The following is a 20,435-nucleotide window of genomic DNA, read 5'->3' as shown; positions in this document are numbered from 1 at the left end:
AAGATAATGTCAAAGATTTCTCATGAGTTTCTCTAACTGAATAAAAAGCTTAAAATACAATTCTTTTAAAAAGTCCAGCAAAAAAGTAAGAGAAACCTTCCTTCTCCAATTACTTTAAAAATAACAGGCTCCATAAAGGTCTAAACCAGAGACACATTTGGCAGTCAATGTTGGTCCCAAGGCAGCTAGACAGTTATGTGGACTTGTTTTCCTTCCAGATAATACATCGTATACATCTTAACAGCCTTTCCTATATAATTTTTGTGGTTGATTTTAAATGAAGGTGGAAATACTACGTCATTAGTACTGATTTCAGACTCTTACTGGAGACTTTGTTTTGGAGTCCGTCTATGTGCAGAAGCAAAATTACGAATGGCATTTCGAAGAGTTGCGTTCCCCTCAGAGATATCAGAAGAATTGATGACTGAATGCAATGCCCGATTATATGCTGCAAATGAAGGTTTGCACAATGATGAATAAAGTTAGACTCTAGGTAGCTCTCCCACTTCTTTTTCCTGTTGGCACTGCTTCATTACCCAAAACGCCATAGGCATCCATTCTAGCCACAGAATAAATATTTATTGAGTACTGACAATAGAGGCTAACTCTCTATGAGGAAAGAAAAGAGATTATAGAAAATGTCAACAAATAAAGCTGTAGTAAAAAGTGCTTCCACAGGCATATATAAAATGTCATCGCAATAGGAAGATGGATATGAATGAACAGCTAGGGAACCCTGGAAAGATGTGAGAAAATGGACCAATTAAAAGTGGGTTTTGCGAGGGATAAACAGGAGGAAAGAAAACAAGCAATATAGGTAGAGGACTAAGTATATGAGATACAAAAAGAATAAGGGGAAGTTTGGTGAGGCTAGAGTGTGGCTTGAGACTAGGGAGAAGTATATAAAATATGTCATGCATTTCATATAGTCATAAGAAGTTTTAAAGTAACTTATAGGACCAATAAATTATATCACACAGATGAAGCATTTTCAGTGTTTATGTGAGGTTAACAACGTTCTTATGTTCTATAAGTCAGTACTCAATGCTGGGCAGGAGACATTACAGAAAGGACTTCCTCCACTGTCTCTGCCTGGGACTCTTGATAGAGGTTCTCATCTTTCTTGTTGTCCCCAGCAGAACACCTAATATGAATGTATGCTTTTAAGTCTTTATCAGATACCATTAAAGCAGGAGGATAACAGACTCCTAATTTAGCCATAAAGGATAAACTGTTGCTTTTTCTCAAGACAGACTCTCTCTGTGTAGCCTTGGCAGTCCTGGAACTCATTCTGTAGACCAGACTGGCCTGGAACTCCAAGAGCTCCATCTAACTCTGCCTCCCAAGTTCTGGGTTTAAAGGAATGTGCACTACCACCCAGCAAGAACAATATCTCAATAGTGTTCAATTAAGGGAAGATCTGGAATCTAAGTCCTCTTCTATACAGTGTAATGAGCTGGAAACGCTCCATCATAAGCAGGACCAATCAGAAATGAAACTATAATAATTTTCATTGTCTCACATATTTGTTTTATAAAGGTATAAATAAAAATCTCTTCAATTACTATATAGAGATATTTAATTTTAATTGCCATTGGGACTCAACTATTCCTTAAGAAACTTACCTCTGTAGTTTTTATAGAAAATGCAATTGTTGGCACAGGTATCAGGATGAGCATCCCAAAAATCAGGACCACAACAGCATAGTGGAGGTAAAGTGATATTATAAAGCTTCATTTTCTCCTGGACCTGGGCTCGTAAAGCTTCTACATATCTATAAAAATACAGGTGGTCAGGTAAATCAACTACTAGGAGAATAATATGCATGTACCTGATTTTGTAGCCAGATTTCTCTCCTCTGTACCTCTAGTCTTTCTATGCAGTAGGACATGGCACTAGGAAAATGCAATATTAGTCCCAACAGGTCCTAGTTAATCAAAATATTAGTGGAGCATGCACCCTAAATAAGGAAAAGTATGAGAAGGCATACAGTGTCTCTGACTTTGTATTTTTTGAGACAGGATTTCTCTGTGTAGCTCTGGCTGTCCTGGAACTCAGAGATGCACCTGCCTCTGCTTCCTGAGTACTGAGATTAAAAGCATGGGCCACCATCACCAGGTTAAAGCAAGTCTGTTAAGGAATATGATAAAGCCTACTTTCTACTAGGTCCCTTCTAGACCCCGAATTTATTTCATGCAGAACATGTAAAATCACCTTACGTATTCTTTTTCTCTCTGTTGCTGTTTATCTCTGGCTCCTTTCATCTCGTCCAGCTGTAACTGGGATAACGCATCACTTATCCTCTCTTCTGAATAAGGTTCTTCAGGACAGTTCATTCTTAGTAGTCTCTGCTCTTCAGCGTAGCGCTGTTCTTCTTTCCTTTTCTTAATTCTGCAAATGAAACAAAACATCATTAGAATTTTCTAAAACTGTTATTTAAAATTAGTTTCCTGACCCAAATAACTCAAGAAATGCCCTCAAAAAAATGAGAATCACAAAACCAGTTCATCAATCTAAGAGCATCTTCAGAAAGTGTTCATGCTGACTGGCATGAGTTTATCTTCGAATTACCTATAGAAATCTGTTCTCAAAGGGAAATGAGAACTGGTGAGTAAAACATTTTATGTAAGAATCCTAGCACAAAAACAAGCTCAGGTTAAAAGTAATGGTAGGTAGGACATACATATGTCACTACCAAAACCAATGTAACAGTAATCAGATTTGTCCTTATATCATAGAAACTTAAAATGCAAATAAGGCCAGATAGTACTGACTCTTGACTTTAATCCCAGAACTCAGGAGGCAGAGGGATGTCTGAGCTTGAGGCCAGCCTGGCCTATAGAGCTAGTTCTAGGGTAGCCAAGGCTACATACAGCAACCCTGTCTCAAGAAAATGAAAAGAAGGAAGGAAGGAAGGAAGGAAGGAAGGAAGGAAGGAAGGAAGGAAGGAAGGAAGGAAGGAAGGAAGGAAAGAAGGAAGGAAAGAAGGAAGGAAGGAAGGAGCCAACAAGATAAAACACTAGAAATTACAGCTTTTAAGACACTGACATCAACTAGCAAAACATTGTAGTCCCTAATAGATGAGAAATAGAAAAACAATCTCTATTATTGCCAACAGTTAGTGCCTTCAATGTTTCTAGACAATAGCACAGGGGAAAACTCAAATGTAGCTTGATGGATTCCCTGAGTAAAACACATTTGTAACAGCAATACACTTACCAACCAAAAGGTAAAAAATAAATCATAATGTTAGATATTGTCTTAGAGTTTCTACTGTTATAATAAACACCAAGATAAAGACAATTTAAGGAGGAAGGGTCTATGTTTTATCTTACAACTCAAAAGTCAGAGCCCACCTATCAGGGAAGTCAGGAACTTTAAGCAATAACTGGAGGCAGGAATCAAAGTAGAAGTCATGAAGGAATGCTACTTACTAGCTTTCTCCTAGCTTGCTTATACTGCTTTCTTATATAACTCAGGCCCACCTGGCCAAGTGTGCACAGATTACAGTGAGGTGGCCCCTTCCACACTCATCATTAATCCAGAAAATATGTCAAAGACTTGCATAAAGGCCAGTATTAACGCAGGCATTTTCTCAATTAGGAATTCTTTTCCTAAGGTATGTCTAGGTTTGTGTCATGTAGCAAAAACAAAATAAAAAAAAAAAAACAAAATAAAAAAGCCAAAAATAAACAAAACAAAAAACAAAAAACAACAACCAGTACAGATATCCAATCAACATATGTCCACATAGAATTGCCCCCATTGGCTCATAGATTTGAATGTTTGGTCACCAGGAAATGGAACTATTTTGAAAGGACTAAGGGGTGTGTTCTTGTTGGAGAAAATGTGCCACTGAAAATGGGTTTTGATGTTTCAAAAGCTCTGTACTGGACATGGTGGTGCACACCTTTAATCCCAATACTTGAAAGGCAGAGGCAAGTGGATCTCTCTGAGTTTGAGGCTAGCCTAGACTAAAGAGAGTTCTAGGAGACATCTAAAATCCATCAGACTAGCTCTACCATTTTTTAAAAAGTAGCTGAGGATACCTCAGTTGGTAGAGTTCAGCTAAAGAATATTTCAATGGGAGGCTGGAAAGATGACTCAGAAGAGAAGAGCACTGGCCGCTCTTCTGAGGACCCATTTGAATTTCCAGCATCCATATGGCAGCTCATAATTGTCTATAATTCTAGTTGCAGGGGATCTGATGCCCTTTCTGGCCTCTGCAGACACCAGGAACACACATTGGTACATACATGTGCAGGAAAAACATCCATATACATAAAATAAAATTTAAAAAAGTACACAGAAGTAAATTTCTAGCATTAAATACATAAAAAGGCCCTCAGATTAAAGATTAGCTTCTACCTCAAGAAAATTACAAAGAGAAAAGTCAAACTCGAAATAAGTATAAGAGAAGAAATAATAAAGGAAATAACAGAGATCTGGACCAAACTGTCAAACTGAAAACAAAAATAATAGGAAACAAAATTAGTTTTTTAATAACTGTTGAGTCAGTCTGTGAGAGAAAAGATACAAATTATTAATATATAAATGAAATGATAATTACTGAGTCTACTGTAATATAGAAAGCTCAGGACAATTTTGTGCCAATAAATTTGACAACTTTGGTGAAGTTACAATGTGAAAGATATACATTACTTATAGTCCTTCAGTTGCAAGAATGAAATTATAGTTAAGATTTTCACAGTGAAAAGTTCAGAATCACATAGGTTTAAAAGCAAGTTCTACCAAACACTTAAGAAAGAAAGAAAGAAAGAAAGAAAGAAAGAAAGAAAGAAAGAAAGAAAGAAAGAAAGAAAGAAAGAAAGAAAGAAAGAAAGAAAGAAAGGAAGAAAAGAAAAGAAAAGAAAAGAAAAAAGAAAGAAAGAAAGAAAGAAAGAAAGAAAGAAAGAAAGAAAGAAAGCCAGCCAGCCTGCTGTCACTCACCCAAAAAGACTGGAGAGGACAAAGTTCTTCCCTCCCATTCAACAGCACTAGCCTTATTACTCTTAAACTAAACAAAATCCCAAATCAGAATAACAAAGGCACAAGTTATTATCTCTCAACACACACATAATAAAATAATATATTTTGTCTATTTGTTTTCTGGAGCTGAGGACTGAACCCAGGGCCTTATGCTTACTAGGGAAGCATGACACTACCGAGCTATGCGGCCCCCATGTCTATCCTGTCTATGTCTGGTATAATATGATATTGTTTTAAAATTTCCACTAATGGTTGTTGACAGCATACAGGAGTTTGAGACAGCAATGTGCCCTACAACCTTACTAAAACTCCCTTTCAAATTTCAGTGGTGTTTTACAAAATGAACATGTCATTTTTCAAATAAAGGCAGCTTCATTTCTTTGTCTAAATTAGACTGTTTTATTTCTTTTTCTTGCTAGATTGACTAGAACTTTCAGTGTGACTTGAATAGATGTGACAAGAATGGGCACCATCTGGTTTGGAAAAAAAGCATTTAGTCTTTCATATGAAATACATTAGCAGTAAATTATTCAATAGATGTCCTTTGCCAAAATCTTTCCCATTTTTGAAAAGGTTTTAAAATTTTTTAAATGGATGTTGGATTTTGCAATGTAATAATGTAGCTTTCTTCCTGCTCTCCCTCCATTCCTTCTACTAAATGTTAAATCAAACTCTGTTCCTGGGGCACAACCCCCTTGGTAATAATATGTTGCCCTCTTAATATGTTGTTTGATTCTCTTTGCTCAGAATGCTGACAGAAGTGTGAGCAGTAAAACCTGTGTTCATAATGCCTTGGGTGGACATAATAAGTCCTACTGGGAACGGAGCTAGGGGCAATTAATGTCTATTCCTCAAGTCATTTGTCTCTATTTTGTTCATGTCCTGAGACTATGCGAGGCTAAATTTAAAGGACACATTTTCTGGATTGGACCCACTTCTTATCTGTGGCTTTTCTTTGTTTGCAGTCATATTGATACTATCACTTTGGAAAATAGTTTGACAGCTTCTTTTAAGACTGAAGTACACACCTGTCTCATATGTCAGGTATTTAGTCAAGACAAGGCATACTATAAGCATACTAAAACTTGTAAGCAAGTTTCACTGGAGCTTTAAGACCAAGTCCATGCCCAGCTACAAACCTCAAAGTATGAGGTGTCTATTTCATTAGGTGCTAGAGTGCCTTTAACTTAAAGCCACTGCTCATTTCGCACCCTGAAAATCCTCAGAGACCTAAGGATTATACACTTTGCTTGTGTTCTAAATGGGACAGACCTAAATGACAAAACATCCATTTAAATGTTTCTAGAAGAAATTCTGTGACAGGCCCCTGTGTCCCAGGATGGCCTGGAATTCCTCATGTCGTCTACTGTTCTAGTTTCCTTTCTGTTGCTGGGAGAAAATATCTGGTCCCTTCTTAATGGAAAAGACTTTACTTCGTCTTAGACTTCTAGGTCACAGTCCATCATAAAGGGAGGTCAAGGCAGGAAGTCAACCAGGAACCTAATTACCAGAAACTATGGAGGAAGGCAGCTTGTCGGCTTGCTCTTGGGCTCATTGCCTGGCTCATGCTTAGCTAGCTTTTTATACAGCTCAGGACTACACGCCTGAGGAACAAGTGGCACCCACCCATAGCGGGCTGGGCCTGCAGACTACATCAATTAAAAACCACAGTTCCTCATAGATACACCCATGGACCAACCTGATCCAGGCAAATCGTCAATTAAAGCTTCTTTCAAAGAAGTACAGGATAGGTCAAGATGACATTAAGGCTAATGAGAACTCAAGGGATGACTTCTGGCTCTCTTGTCTCTTCCTTAGTGCTGAGATCACAGGTATGTACTCTCACACAATTTCTGTGGTGCTGCAGTCAGACCCGTGTGTGTGTGTGTGTGTGTGTGTGTGTGTGTGTGTGTACTAGCCAAGCAGTCTACCAGGGGAGCTATATCCTTAGCCTAGTTATACAGAAGTTTAAACCTACTGTTGAAAAGTACTTCTTTGGGGAAAAAAGGGCTCTTCTGAAAAAATGAGTAATCTTTGTTGATAATGAGCTTCAATCCCCAAGACTGATTGATCTGGTTTGAGGGCTTTGGCTTCTGCTGCACTACTTCCAATACTGGAATCTCATCAGATTCCTCTTAGATATCCTGTTGTTGCCCTGTGTCATGCAGATCCTGTAGTTTTAGATCTGTAGGACTAATGCTTCATCTGGGCAAAGTAAAGTGTAAGTGTTCTGGAAAGGATTCATTGCCAGTAAGAGCCATTCTGTAGGAGGCTAAAGAAAATATTATTACGGATCTTGACTGAGGTTGATGCCAAGCTTTATGGTTGACATTCAGAGATCCAAACCTAAAGTGGAGAAAATAGCTACAGATTGCAGAGGGAAAACCATGAAAACTAGAGTTTGAAGTGAAGCCTGAAGATCCACCAACCTCTGACAGAGACATGACAAATGATCAGGAGTTACAGTCAAGAGATGAACAAGGAACACAGTGTTTTGGTAAAAAAATTCTACTTCTGCTTACGTTGCGGGGAACACAGTTGAAATGAAGGATTTACAACATCTTAAGAACCTAGTTCATGAAGCAGCAGCAGGGTTTAAGAAGCCTTTGCTTGTTTGTTCTGCTCAGGGTCTCATTACACAGCCCAGGCAGGGCTCTAACTCACAAGTCTCCCTCTTTCCTCCAGTTACAATTCTCCCCTCTTCTACTACTTTCTTGGACCACACATCAAGCCAAGGGACACAACACTAGGCAATCACTCTTTAATTCAGCCAAGCAACAGCCCAAGCCCTTTACTCTAAATTTGAAAATATTACTGTGGAAAAATGCTATCAAGTAGTACCATGTACCAAAGAGATATATTCATAAAAAGAAGAGTCAGTTAACAGTACTGTTATCTTATTGTAAGAAACTATTATCCAGGAATCTGCAGAAGATCAAGGCTAGTCTGAGCTACACAGCAAGTTCTAGCCCAGCTTGGACTACAAAGTGAATGAGAGACCCTGTCTCAAAATAAAAATAAATTTTAAAAAAATGCCATAGCCATTCCAATCCTCAGTAACCATCACTCTGATAAGTCAGCAGCCATTAACATAAGAAAAAGAGATTCAACTAATAAAAAGATTACAGTTTGTTAAAGACTCAAATGATTGTCAACATTTATTTATAAAGAATTTGAGGCATGGTCTCACTAGGTAGCCCTAGCTGGCTTAGAACTCACTATATAGACCAGGCTGGCCTCCAATCACAGAGATCTTCTTGCCTCTGCCTTCCCAGTGTTAGGATTAAAGGATGGGGAGTGAGCCTGAGACAAGACCACCTTTACCAGGACCCCCAGGTCCTGTTGGGGAGCAAGCTCTAGCCGGCCACTAATCCAGCACCCCACAGTCCTCATGTAGCAGATCATGGCCAAGATGATCCCTGCCAGAGATAACCTTTACCTGGGGCCATGCGGCCTGGGCAGGGAGTGAGCCTGAGCCAACCACCAGTCCAGTGAGGGGTGGGCTGAAGGGGGGGAGTGGGAAAGATGGGGATGTCAGGGGGTGGGTTAGCGGAAGAGATACTCTTCCCTACTCTCACCCCCTGCCACATTCCGCAGGCCAGAGAGCTGGTGCCAGGGACACGAGAGCGAAAGAGCTGGCTTTGCCCCTCATGGGCTGCAGTACTCAAGAAACTCTACATCTTCACTGGGCAACACAGTAGAACTGACTCTGGTGGTAGGGCATGGTTGTGGGTGAGCCAGCCCTGAGGGTATAAGATGGGGAAAGCTGGCCCAGCCCCTTACCTGCTACAATACTCAGGAGAGCAGGTCTGATGGTTTGAACACAGGTGAGCCAGCACCAAGTACATGAGAGCTGGTTCTGTCTTTTGCTGGCTGCAACACTGGTTGAACTAGGCAGGGCAGTGATGGAAAGCTTGCCCTAGAAGTGTGGGTGCAGGGGAGCAGGTGAGTTAACCAGCTCAGATACCTCTCAGACTCAGATTCAGTGCTTTGAGTTGGCCCACTCCAACATCTACCCCATCAATGAACTAATGGAGCTCATGAAGAGGCCAGTCCTCCAGATCCAAAACTACAGGATCTACATGGCACAGAGCAACAACAGGATATCTGAGAGGAATCCCATGAGATTCCAGTATTGGAAGTAGTGCAGGAGAAGCCAAAGGCCTCAAACCAGATCAATGACTGATTGCAATTATGGACAAAAGAGTATGCTATGGGATACACTGTGACACACTACAGATATCATATGATGGTTTGCCTATGTTCAGCCCAGGGAGTGGCACTATTAGAAAGTGTGACACTGTTGGAGTAGGTGTGGCCCTGTTGGAATAGGTGTGTCACTGTGGTTGTGGGCTCATCCTAGCTGCCTAGAAGTCATTATTCTACTAGCAGTCTTTAGATGAAGATGTAGAACTCTCAGCTCCTCCTACACCATGTCTTCCTGGATGCTACCATGCTCCTGCCTTGATGATAATGGACTGAACCTCTGAACCTATAAGCCAACCCCAATTAAATGCTGCCCTTATAAGAGTTGCTTTGGTCATAGTGTCTGTTCACAGCAGTAAAACCCTAAGACACAAGTTAGTACCAAGAGAGGGGTATTGCTGTGATAGGCTTGACCATGCTTTTGTTTGGATTTTGGGGCTTTGGATTTGGAAAGTAGTGGAATGATTTAAATGGGACTTAATGGGCTATCCTAGTAGGAATATGGAAGACTTTGTAACTGAGAATGATCTGAATTGTGTGGACCTGGCCCAAGAGGTTTCAGTGGAGAATTTCAGTATGTGTTTTTGTGGTAATTTGGTGAAGAATTTGGCTACTTTTTGCCCTTGTCTGAAGAGTCTACCTGAGGCTAAGGTAAAGAGATTGATATTAATTACACTGACAAAGGAAGTCTCAAAAAAAGCCCAACAGAGACTTTGTTCTCTGGTTAAGTCTCATGGAGAACATTTTAAACAAGCATAGCAAGGTGATAAAGGAAAAATATAAAATATATGGTTCAAGTATTAAAGGGGAAACAGGATGTGAAATGTAGCTGGATCCAGTGTTCAAGGATATTAAATTGAATTAAGGGAGTAGTTACCTATGGCAAGATTCTACCAGGCTAAATTTAGATCCAGTAGTTCAAGCTTTTAATCCCAGGAGGCAAAGACAAGCTGATCTCTGAGTTCAAGGCCAGTCTAGAACAGAGCAAATTCTAGGTAAAGAAAAACTTAAATCCAGGTTGGTGGCCCACACCTTTAATCCCAGTGCTTACAGATCTCTGCGTTCAAAGTCAATCTACAGAGCAAGTTCCAGGACAGCCAAGCTTAGGCAGTGAAGGAACTGGAAAACAGAAAGCTGGTGATAATGTAATAGAACAAGGGGCCATGTTCCAGCCCCAACAAGCAGCAGAATTTGGCTGCTTTGGCCACATGGCTCTGGCTTTAGAGTTCAGAATAAAAGGGACTACTGAGAAAATTGATGCTGGTTAGCTGGAGCTAAGAAATTAATGGGGATTAAGAAGAGACCAGCATCACTGAGGTAAAATATTCTGGGAGGTGTTTTCTGAGAGCACAAAGAAACTGTGTTACAGAGATAGCCAAGGCTGTACCTTTTGGCTGCAGTTATACTTGGTAATGTGTAAGAGTCCTCCAGGTGGTACTGGTTTTGAAGGCATGAAGGCATCATGAAGAGCAGCTGAGGCTTGGCATTGTGAGAGGCCATGGAAGGCCACTGATGAAGGTGTAGCCCCAGTTGCAGTTCATAGCCCAGGACTAAAGAGATCATGCAAAGGAATTGAGGCTTGTAACCATAAAGAGAGCCTATGAGAGGCTACTGGTGAAGCCTAGTTGCAGTGGAAGACCCCAGCGTGTTGGAGGAGATGCCAGTACCATGGGATGACCACCAAGAACAGGAATGGCAATGGATCAAACTGAGCTTGGAGTGCTACAGAGGGCAGAGATGGAGAAGTGATGCTAGCCCCCTGGAGGAGCCTAGAAGGTCATGTGTGGATCCCAGACATTGAAACAAGAAGCTGAAACACTGAAGTTGCCCTGGAGACCCCAAGATGTTTGAGATGCCAGAGCCATGGGCTATCTGCTGAGAAAAGCTGCAAACAGGGAGTAGAACCAGCCCAGGAGAAAGAAGTTTGTTGCAGTCAACAAAGATGAAAAAGGAGTTGGAGATCTGAAGACTGCTTTGACATCAAACATGGAGAAGCAGAGTTTGGAGTTTGCTCAGATGGTTTCCTGTCTTGCTTTGGGGATTACAGTTAAGTGATTGGATGAATCTCAGAAGAGACCTTGAGCTTTGGACTTTTAACACTGTTGAGACTACTATAAACTATGGAGACTCTGGAAGTTGGATTAATGTATTTGGCATTATGCTATGTTTATATATGGCCCCCATAGACTCGAGTGTTTAAACAACCCTTTGGGGGCCAAGGAGTGGGACATGATGGTTTGTATATGCTCAGCCCAGGGAGTGGCACTATTAGAAGGTGTGGCCCTGTTGGAGTAGGTGTGTCACTATGGGTGTGGGCTTTATGACCCTCATCCTAGCTGCCTGAAAGCCAGTATTCTGCTAGCAGCCTTCAGATGAAGATGTAGAAATCTCAGCTACTCCTGCACTATGCCTGCCTGGATGTTGCCATGCTCTGGCCTTGATGATAATGGACTGAACCTCTGAACCTGTCAGCCAGTCCCAATTAAATGTTGTCCTTATAAGAGTTGCCTTAGTCATGGTGTCTGTTCACAGCAGTAACTAAGACATATCACAACAAGATTTCTTTCTTCTTTTGGGAGGGAAGATTGCAAGGATGGAGGGTTGGGTACAAGGTGACAGGGAGATGAATGGGATTGGGGTGCAAGATTTGAAATCCACAAAAACCAATAAAATGTTTTAAAAGTATATATAGTATATATTTTTAGATTCAATGCTATTATACATTTAATAGGCTATAAAAGATATCTTTTATATGCAGTGGAAATACAATCCAAGTAGCTTTCTTTTTGTGATATTCACTTTAGTGCAGTGGTTCGGGAACCAAACCCATAGTATCTCCAAAGTATGCTCAAATATAACTCTAAAATATGCAAACCAGTCCACTCAAAAAGCAGACTAGAATTGCCTGGGTTAGAGGAGGGTACAGAAGGATGCCAAGGGACATGACAAGAGTTGTGGGGATGCCAGATGACCTAGTTAGGGTTACTATTGTTGTGACCTTGACCAAAAGCCATTTGGTTTACTAGGCTTACTCTTTTACAGTACAGCTCATCACTAAAGGAAGTCAGGATACAAACTGAAGTAGGGCTGGAACCCAGAGGCAGAAGCGGATGCAGAAGCCACCAAGGTTGCTGATTACTAGCTTACTCTGCCTGCTTTCTTTTAGAACCCTGGACTACTAAGGCCAGAAATGGCATCACCCACAATAGGATGGGCCCTCCCCCATTAATCACTAATTAAGAAAATTCCCTACAGCCCAATCAGGAGGAGACATTGTTTAATTGTAGTTCCCTCCTTTCAGATGACTGCAGCCTGTGTCAAGATGACATAAAACTAGCCAGCACAACAGGTATGTTTACTGTCATGACACTGATGGTGGTTTCATACATTACATATTTCAAAACTTATCAACTTTTGGTACTGGGAAGCTGGCCCAGTCAGTCATTAAAGTGTTTGCCATGCCAGCATGAGGGTCTTAGTTTGGATTTTTCAACACCCAAGAAAAAGGCAGGTGCAGTGGCATGTGTCTGCTAACCCAGGATAGAGGGCCCATCCTATTGTGGGTGATGCCATCTCTGGCCTGTCTGAAAAGACAGGTAGATCTTTTCAGGTCACTGGACAGTCAGCCAGTCTAGCAGAAATGCTAAGCTCCAGGCTCAGCAAGACCCTTTCTCAAAATATAAGGTAAAAACTGAGCATACACTTATTATATACTCTAGGCTATAAATACATGTGTGCACATGCATATACAAAATGTACACACATACACACTTTATCAACTTTTATGCTGTCGTTACAGTTTACTGCACATCAATAAATTATATCTAGTTAAATCTCCAATTATAACTAGAGAGGAAATTAGCAGTGAGGGCAATGAAAGAAATAATGAAAACATTTAAACAGCTTTGGCTAGGAAACATGACATGTTAGGGTTATAACACAGTTGTAGAAAGTATGCTTAGACCTGCAAAGTCGTGAGTTCAACCCCCTAAAATAAGATGAGAAAAATATCTTGAGTTAAGATATAGAAGTCTAGAAGTCATAAATACATGCTGTCCAGGTCAATTGCTAAAAATTACTTTACAGCAAGTAAGATTATCATCTGAGAAGTCGTGTAGAGAAAATTCATACTTACATTTTCCAAAGATTTATTCTACTTTATGTATTTGATGTTCTGCCTGCAAGGTGTCAGAGACCCTGGAGCTGGGGTGGTTGTGAGCTCCAGGGGGAATTAAATCCTCCATTTTATTAGATTAAATTAAGTTCTACAAAAACTAAAAGATCAGGCACCTGAAAAATAGGCAGGATGTTGTAAGCGTTGAGCCAATTCATCCATATTCTGACTGCTAACCACAAGCCACTCCCAGGAGAGAGAAATGACCACTTTAAAAAAGGATTTTCTCACAACTGCCTTCTCACATTTGCCATCTTTTCTGAGCTACCCCTGTAAATCTAAGTCAAGTATTTCTCAAAGCACATAAAAACTGTTTTTATGATATGACTGAAACTGCAGTACAACATACAGGTGTAATAGGGCAGAGGTGAGAAATCTCATTATTGCAACCTGGGCACAGGGAATCTCTTTATACCAGGAAAGACAAGCTTTAAAGGCAGGTGAGGCATGGGGATGTGAGACAGGGGATGTGGAAAACCCAGCACAGGCACAGATACAGACCGCAATGACTATATGCTGCACTCAGCATAAGCGAGGCAATGAGGAAAAGACAGAAAACACACCACATGACAGGAGAGCTTAGGATGACAGCGGCTTTGGGCTAGGATCTAAAAGATCCTAGCGTAAAGAACAGTTTGGTTTGTTGGGGGTGGGGGGGGTTGGTTTCATTCTTGTTTTGTTATGTCTTTTTTTTTTTTTTTTTTTTTTTTAAAGACACGGTTTCTCCGTGTAGCCCTGGATGTCTTGGCTGGTCTTGAACTCACAAGGATCTGCCTGCCCTGCCTCCTGAGATTAAAGGCATGCTTTCGGGGGTGGGGAGGAAAGATTGCTTTAGATCCCCTGGAACTGGAGTTACAGATGGTTGTTAACCACCATGCTGGTTCTGGGAAACAAACCTGGGTCCTCTAGAACTAGTGCTCTTAACTCCTGAGTCCTGCTCACTACTTCTCTCCAGCCCTGCTCACTACTACTTTATTTTACTGTGAACTATACTATGGTGACCCAAGCTTTTGAGTGTGCTTACAACTGCTGCATCTGCAATGCCATGGTGGCCACCAAGCATCCCTCCCCAATTCTTCTCTGTAATGATTCATCTTGATCAGCTTGACTGAATTGAGAACACATAGGGCACTAGTAAAACATTCTTTGGTGTGCCTACAAGTGGGTGTGCCTACTAGTGGGTTTCCAGAGACCACTAACCAAATAACTTTTCAAAAGACAGTCAGTTAAGAAACATACTTTGACCCAGCTATACCACTCCTGGGCATATGCCCAGAAGATGCTCCAACATGTAATAAGGACACATGTTCAAGAACCCAGATGTCCCTCAACAGAGGAATGGATACAGAAAATGTGGTACATTTACACAATGGAGTACTACTTGGCTATTAAAAACAATGAACTCATGAAATTCTTAGGCAAATGGATGGAACAATAATATGTACCAACCAGTCCCTCCAGAGCTCCCAGGGACTAAAACACCAACCAAAGAGTACACATGGAAGGACCAATGACTCCAGCTGCATATATAGCAGAGGATGGTTTAGACATCAATGAGAGGAGAAGCCATTGGTACTGTGAAGGCTCGATGCCCCAGTGTAGGGGAACGCCAGGTCAGGAAAGTGGGAGTGGGTGGGTTGGTGAACAGGGGGAGGGGGAATGGGATAGGGGGTTTTTGGAGGGGAAATGAGGAAAGGGGATAATATTTTAAATGTAAATAAAGAAAATATCTAATAAAAAATTAAAAAGAAACATACTTTGAGGACATTCATACTTGTTAAGGTCAGTAATGAAGCAGAGTGAGACTTTCAATGACGAAATACAAAAGAAAAGATCTGGATATATTCAAAACAGATGATAGTTTAGGCACTAACAACTTCATACGAAGTTCCTTCTGACTAGAATGACTCTTTTTGTTTGGTTGGTTGTTTGGTTGTTTTCCCCACATTTTTAAAATTGAATATATTCTTCATTTACATTTCAAACGTTATACCCTTTCCTGGTTTCCCCCAACCCATCCTCCCACCCCCTGGGATCCAAGTCTATTTATATGACAATTTGATATTTCCACTGGATATCTCATAGGCATTCTCCTAGGTAAATCCATAGCTTTGGCCAGAATTCTCAGAATAAGAATTACTACCATAGATTACTTTCAGAAAAGGTTGATAAACAACTGCTCTATAAACACGATTCTATTCTCTACTGTCTTCAAAACTTCTTATGCAAACATACCCTTTACTAATAGACAATAGAAACTAGAGGAAGGAAGTCAGAACAATGGTGTGAGTGTTATTACAACATCTATCTGGTAATGTTAAAGGCACATTCAAACCAATGTCAATTTTTCAATAAAAGAGAGATAAGAATCTGAAAAACTGCAAATTGGTCTATAAATTCAATATACTGGGTGTATACACAACTAAACAAGTAGATACTAATGTTTATACATCTGAAGTATACTCTAAAAACATTGATAATTACAATGAAATTGTACATAAAGTAATATAAAATATTACCTTCTAATTAAGGAAACATCTCAAAAATTTTGTTTTGTTTTGCTTTGTTTTGTTTTTTTGAGATCTGGTTTCATTAGGTAGTTTTGGCTAGCTTGGAACTCACTATACAGACCAGGCTGGCCTTGAATTTACAGAGATTCACCTGGCCCTGCCTCCCTAATTCTGGGATTAAAGGTGTGTGTCACTGTGCCCTACAAAAACTCTTCTCATAAGTTAGTCCTCTTCCATACAGTAAGGCCAAGCACAGCACTAAGTCTTTACAAAGTGAAACTAAAATAAAGGCATCAAACTGAAAATTGGGGTTATCTTTTGACTCCCTGGACTTTCTTCCTGTGCAATCATGAACATTTGCCAACACTAATAATATGATCAAACTAGAAAGAATGTGGTTTCTATGATGGAGAAACTGACTTATTCTTAAGTGAAAGAGGTGCTCTGCTAGGAAAAATAGCTTCTCAAGAAGGTCTAAGTCTGCCTCTTTGACCCACAGGACTAAAGCCTACAGCCTAACCCAGCGCAGTCTCAATCTCTGCTCCTACTGCTTTCCTATCCAGCCCTTTCCATGACTCCCATTCCCCGATTCTCAAAATATTACTCCTTAGCAAGGGCTAGGGATGTAGCTCAATTACAGGGTACTTGTACAGCATGCATGGCAGTTCACACCTGGAATCCCAGCACTCAGGACATACAGGCATCTATAGTCTAGGAGTTCAGGGTTGTCCTCAGTTACATAGTGACTTCAAGACTAAGCTAAGATATATAAGACCCATCTCTAATAATGACAACGACAATAACAGAAGAAGAGTTTAGCATTTCCTACTGAAATCTTTATGTGCCTCAAGCTCAAATACCCCAGTACCCTCTACCCACACTTCTTCCTGGGAGCTGTGCTTACCAGTACCTCATTCACTTGGTAGCCAGGTAGGACTCACCCTTAAATTCCCCTCATAAAACTGCCTTCTACTCTTTACCACCTTGGTCTTGTCACGTGTGACAAGCCATGTTAAATATTTCTAAACTCAGGTGATGGCACCAAATCTGGGATAAAGTCCCAGTTCTGCCACTTGTAAGTGTAATCTTACATCAGGCAGACCGCCCAACCTTTCTAGGGCTCATTTTCTCATCTTTAAAATGAAAAAAATAAAATCTAGCTTATCATGTTATGGAAATCTGCAAATTAGCTAATATCTCTAAAGTATTAGGTATCGTACCTAGCACAGTTCATACACTGGCTAGTTACTGCTACCGTGAAGGATGGCTGAGTCAGCTAAGCACAGTAATCTGTATGTAACTGATCCACAACAAGGGTTTCATATATATTTTCAATTTAACTTCACTTTCTTGTCTTATTTCAATAACCTCCTAGCCGTCAGTCTTATCTACCCCCTCAATGCCTTTAACTGGGCTTCTGTTTTCAGTATAAAGTCCAACTTCCTCCTGACACACTAAGCTCTTTATGATCTTGTCTTTACGTTTTAAGGCTCACATCTTGCCATTTATTTAGCTCTGATCACACCAGAAATGTCATATTATCTTACAAATCACTGCTTTGCAATGGTAGTCCTTTAACCTACAATTCCATCTTTATCTCATACAGTTCCTAGTAATCCAATACCTAAGTTCGAGAAGTCAACCCCTTTCTGCAATCCAGGCCCTCAATTTTGGTTGAAAACAGTTTCTATGCTCTCGCATATCCTTTTCTTTATTTCTTTTCTTTTCTTTCTTTCTATCTTTCTTTCATTCTTTTTAAAGATTTTATTTATTTTATGTATATGAGTACACTGTAGCTATCTTTGGATATACCAGAAGAGGGCATTGGATCTCATTACAGATGGTTGTGAGTCACCTTGTGGCTGATGGGAATTGAACTCAGGACCTCTAGAAGAGCAGCCAGTGCTCTTAACCGCTGAGCCATCTCTACAGTCATCTTTTATGTCTTATAATAATAGCAGCTACTAACAGCTATTGAAAATGTACTATATTCCAAACTCTTTGTCAAGTTCATTCAGATAAGATACTACCTTATTTTCATCAACACAGCACCTTTACAAGATATATAATATTATCTTCATTTTATAAGGAGGTAGGAAGCAGAGCTGGGAGTGGATGCTTTATAAGTCTTAATACAAAGCATGATGATGATCTACTTATTTATCTGTTTCCATTTTCCTCAGCCAAATCTACTGTGTAGGAGTTTTAAAGACTGGTGTTGTGGTTTCCATTTCTCTTATCACCATAAGCAGCTGCTAAATTAGTGGAAACCATATCATCTAATTCTCATAATTGGGCAGAGAGAAGCAGCTATAAATTCATGCTTACAAAGCAGACACATGATTATTTTAGAAAGTGTTTTTTGCATTCAAGTTAAAACACACAACCTCCATCAAAGAATGCATTTTAGTTGCTTCAACAAGAAAAAAGCAAAAAAAAATTTTTAATTATGTGTCAATGTGATGATTTTAAGCCTTCTGATGCTACTTATAAAACAATCAGTAACTCTCATATTATTTCCTGAGGTCAAGAATATAAATCTAGCCAGGCGTGGTGGCACACACCTGTAATCCCAGCACTCTAGGAGGCAGAGGCAGGTGGATTTCTGAGTTCAAGGCCAGCCTGGTCTACAGAGTGAGTTCCAGGACAGCCAGGGCTATACAGAGAAACCCTGTCTTGACAAACCAAATCCAACCCCCCGCAAAAAAAAAAAAAGAATATAAATCTATGGGGATATGATTATCTACAAGAAGACAGTGATAAAAAGCAATAAACTGAGCTAAATGCATTTCTATTCTGTCTTTGACCTATTGGACCTACAAAGAACTGAAAGATATCTTTAATGCTGATCAGACCATAATTATGGCTAAAAGATAAGACATAGTAAGATAAATATAGCTATGTATTACATCCTCAGAGTCAATATTCTTACTTAAACCCTAGTGTTGTTATTGTGAAAGAGTACACAATTCTGAAGAACATTAAGAACACAGATTATCTGAGCTAGGGATGCAGCAGTTAGTTGACTGCTTGCCTAAACTACACAAAGCTGTAGGTTCCATCCAAGCATGCCTGCAATTTCAGAAGCTGAGAGGTACAGTAGGAGGATCAGGAGTTCAAGGTCATCCTCAACTACAGGTTTAGTTCAAATCAACCTCGGCCACTTAAAACCCTGCTTCAAAAAGAAAAGAAAACTGTTAAGATATTAGAGCTCTACCAAAAACTACACTAGATAACTTCATAAGGATTTCTTCCAGGACCCACCAACCTATCCCACCACACACACAATCCACCCCACCCTACTGCCCGCCTTTACACAGTTTATCAAGTGTTTTTCAGACAACAGTATTATCAGTATTGTTACATACCTTGGAAGTGAGATATATAATTATATAAAAATAAAGACATACACAATAACAAACACCCCCAAAGGAAATCCAGTCTCACCACTGGAGTGTCATATAAAAACTTCCTGTGTCCTTGTACATTCTACTGTGAAAGAACTAGGATATTCAGTCAGAAGGAAAATTATCTTAAAGTCTACTGATGGGGGGAGGGGGAGGAAAAGAAATACATGGTCTGGCAAAGTATCATGGTTAAGCCTGTGATTCCAGCATTCAGGAGTAGTGTCAGGAGGGGTTCAAGACCACAATTGGCTATATGGAGATTTTGAGGATACCCTGGGCTACATAATGTCCTAAATATTGAAAAACAAAACAAACAAAATGAGATGGAGAGACAGACCAGTGGTTAAGAGTAGGCACTACTCTTGACAATCACTAGAGTTCAATTCTCAGCACTCACTCATACCTCCAGCTCCAGGGAAAATATCCTGCTCTGGATTCACAGGTGCACACATATACTCATGTACAGACACACATACATATATGTACTTACAAATAAATCTCTAAAACAAAGCCCAACAAGGAGAAGGTAGTGAAGGAGAACTGTCACCAGGAGGAGGAGGGAGGGGTAGGGGAGAGGAGGAAGAAATGCAAAGGCAAGAAGCAGAAGGAGAAGAAATAGCATAGGGGTTGAGGGTTTATCTCAGTAGTCAAGTGTGTGATAGCAGGTACAAAGCTAAGCTCAGGGTCTGAGCCACAGTATAACAATCTATAACAATCAATATCAATCAATCAATCAATCAAGTTGGGCATGATAGTACAAGCCTGTAGTTACAGCACTCAGGCAGGTGAAATTTGAGAGCAATCTGGGGTATATAATGAGCTCCTGTCTTGAAAAGGCAAGGCACAGGCAGCCCTATTGGAGCCCTCTGGCTATGGGTGCCTGGTTTGCCACCAGAATTGCCCTGTTTTCCAAGCCCCTTGGTGTCACTGGCCAAGACTCACTGCTACCATGCCCAGCAACCTGTGCTCTCAAAACATATCCATTCATCAAAAACATGGCAGATGACAGTCTTCTTTAGGGCGGGAATTCAGTCTGCTTCTCTAGTGCCCAATTTCTTAAAACTGTGTGCCACTCTCTCATATAGGATAAGGCAACTTAATAGATGGCTCACAACAATTTTGGCAAAAGGAAAAAATTTTCAAATACCT

General features: G+C 40.2%; 1 protein-coding gene across 6 annotated transcripts in view; it reads right to left on the bottom strand.

The window, feature by feature from the left end:
* Positions 1 to 20,435, bottom strand: part of Ccdc15 (coiled-coil domain containing 15) — an 82,697-nt gene that overhangs the window by 9,992 nt on the left and 52,270 nt on the right. For 5 of the 6 annotated variants that reach the window (XM_052188688.1, XM_052188694.1, XM_052188689.1 and 2 more), the window contains 3 exons: positions 2,215 to 2,391; positions 1,626 to 1,774; positions 325 to 448 (listed from right to left, as the gene is read on the bottom strand). In XM_052188688.1, the coding sequence (XP_052044648.1) occupies positions 325 to 448; positions 1,626 to 1,774; positions 2,215 to 2,391 (450 nt within the window). Of the gene's footprint in view, positions 1 to 324; positions 449 to 1,625; positions 1,775 to 2,214; positions 2,392 to 20,435 lie in introns of those variants that run through there. The other variant, XM_052188692.1, reaches the window with a different exon arrangement.

Source organism: Apodemus sylvaticus, chromosome 7, assembly GCF_947179515.1.
Source record: "Apodemus sylvaticus chromosome 7, mApoSyl1.1, whole genome shotgun sequence".
In the NCBI taxonomy this organism is placed as follows: Eukaryota; Metazoa; Chordata; class Mammalia; order Rodentia; family Muridae; genus Apodemus; species Apodemus sylvaticus.
Note: the sequence above shows the minus strand (reverse complement) of the source record. Positions and strands in the feature narration are given on the sequence as shown.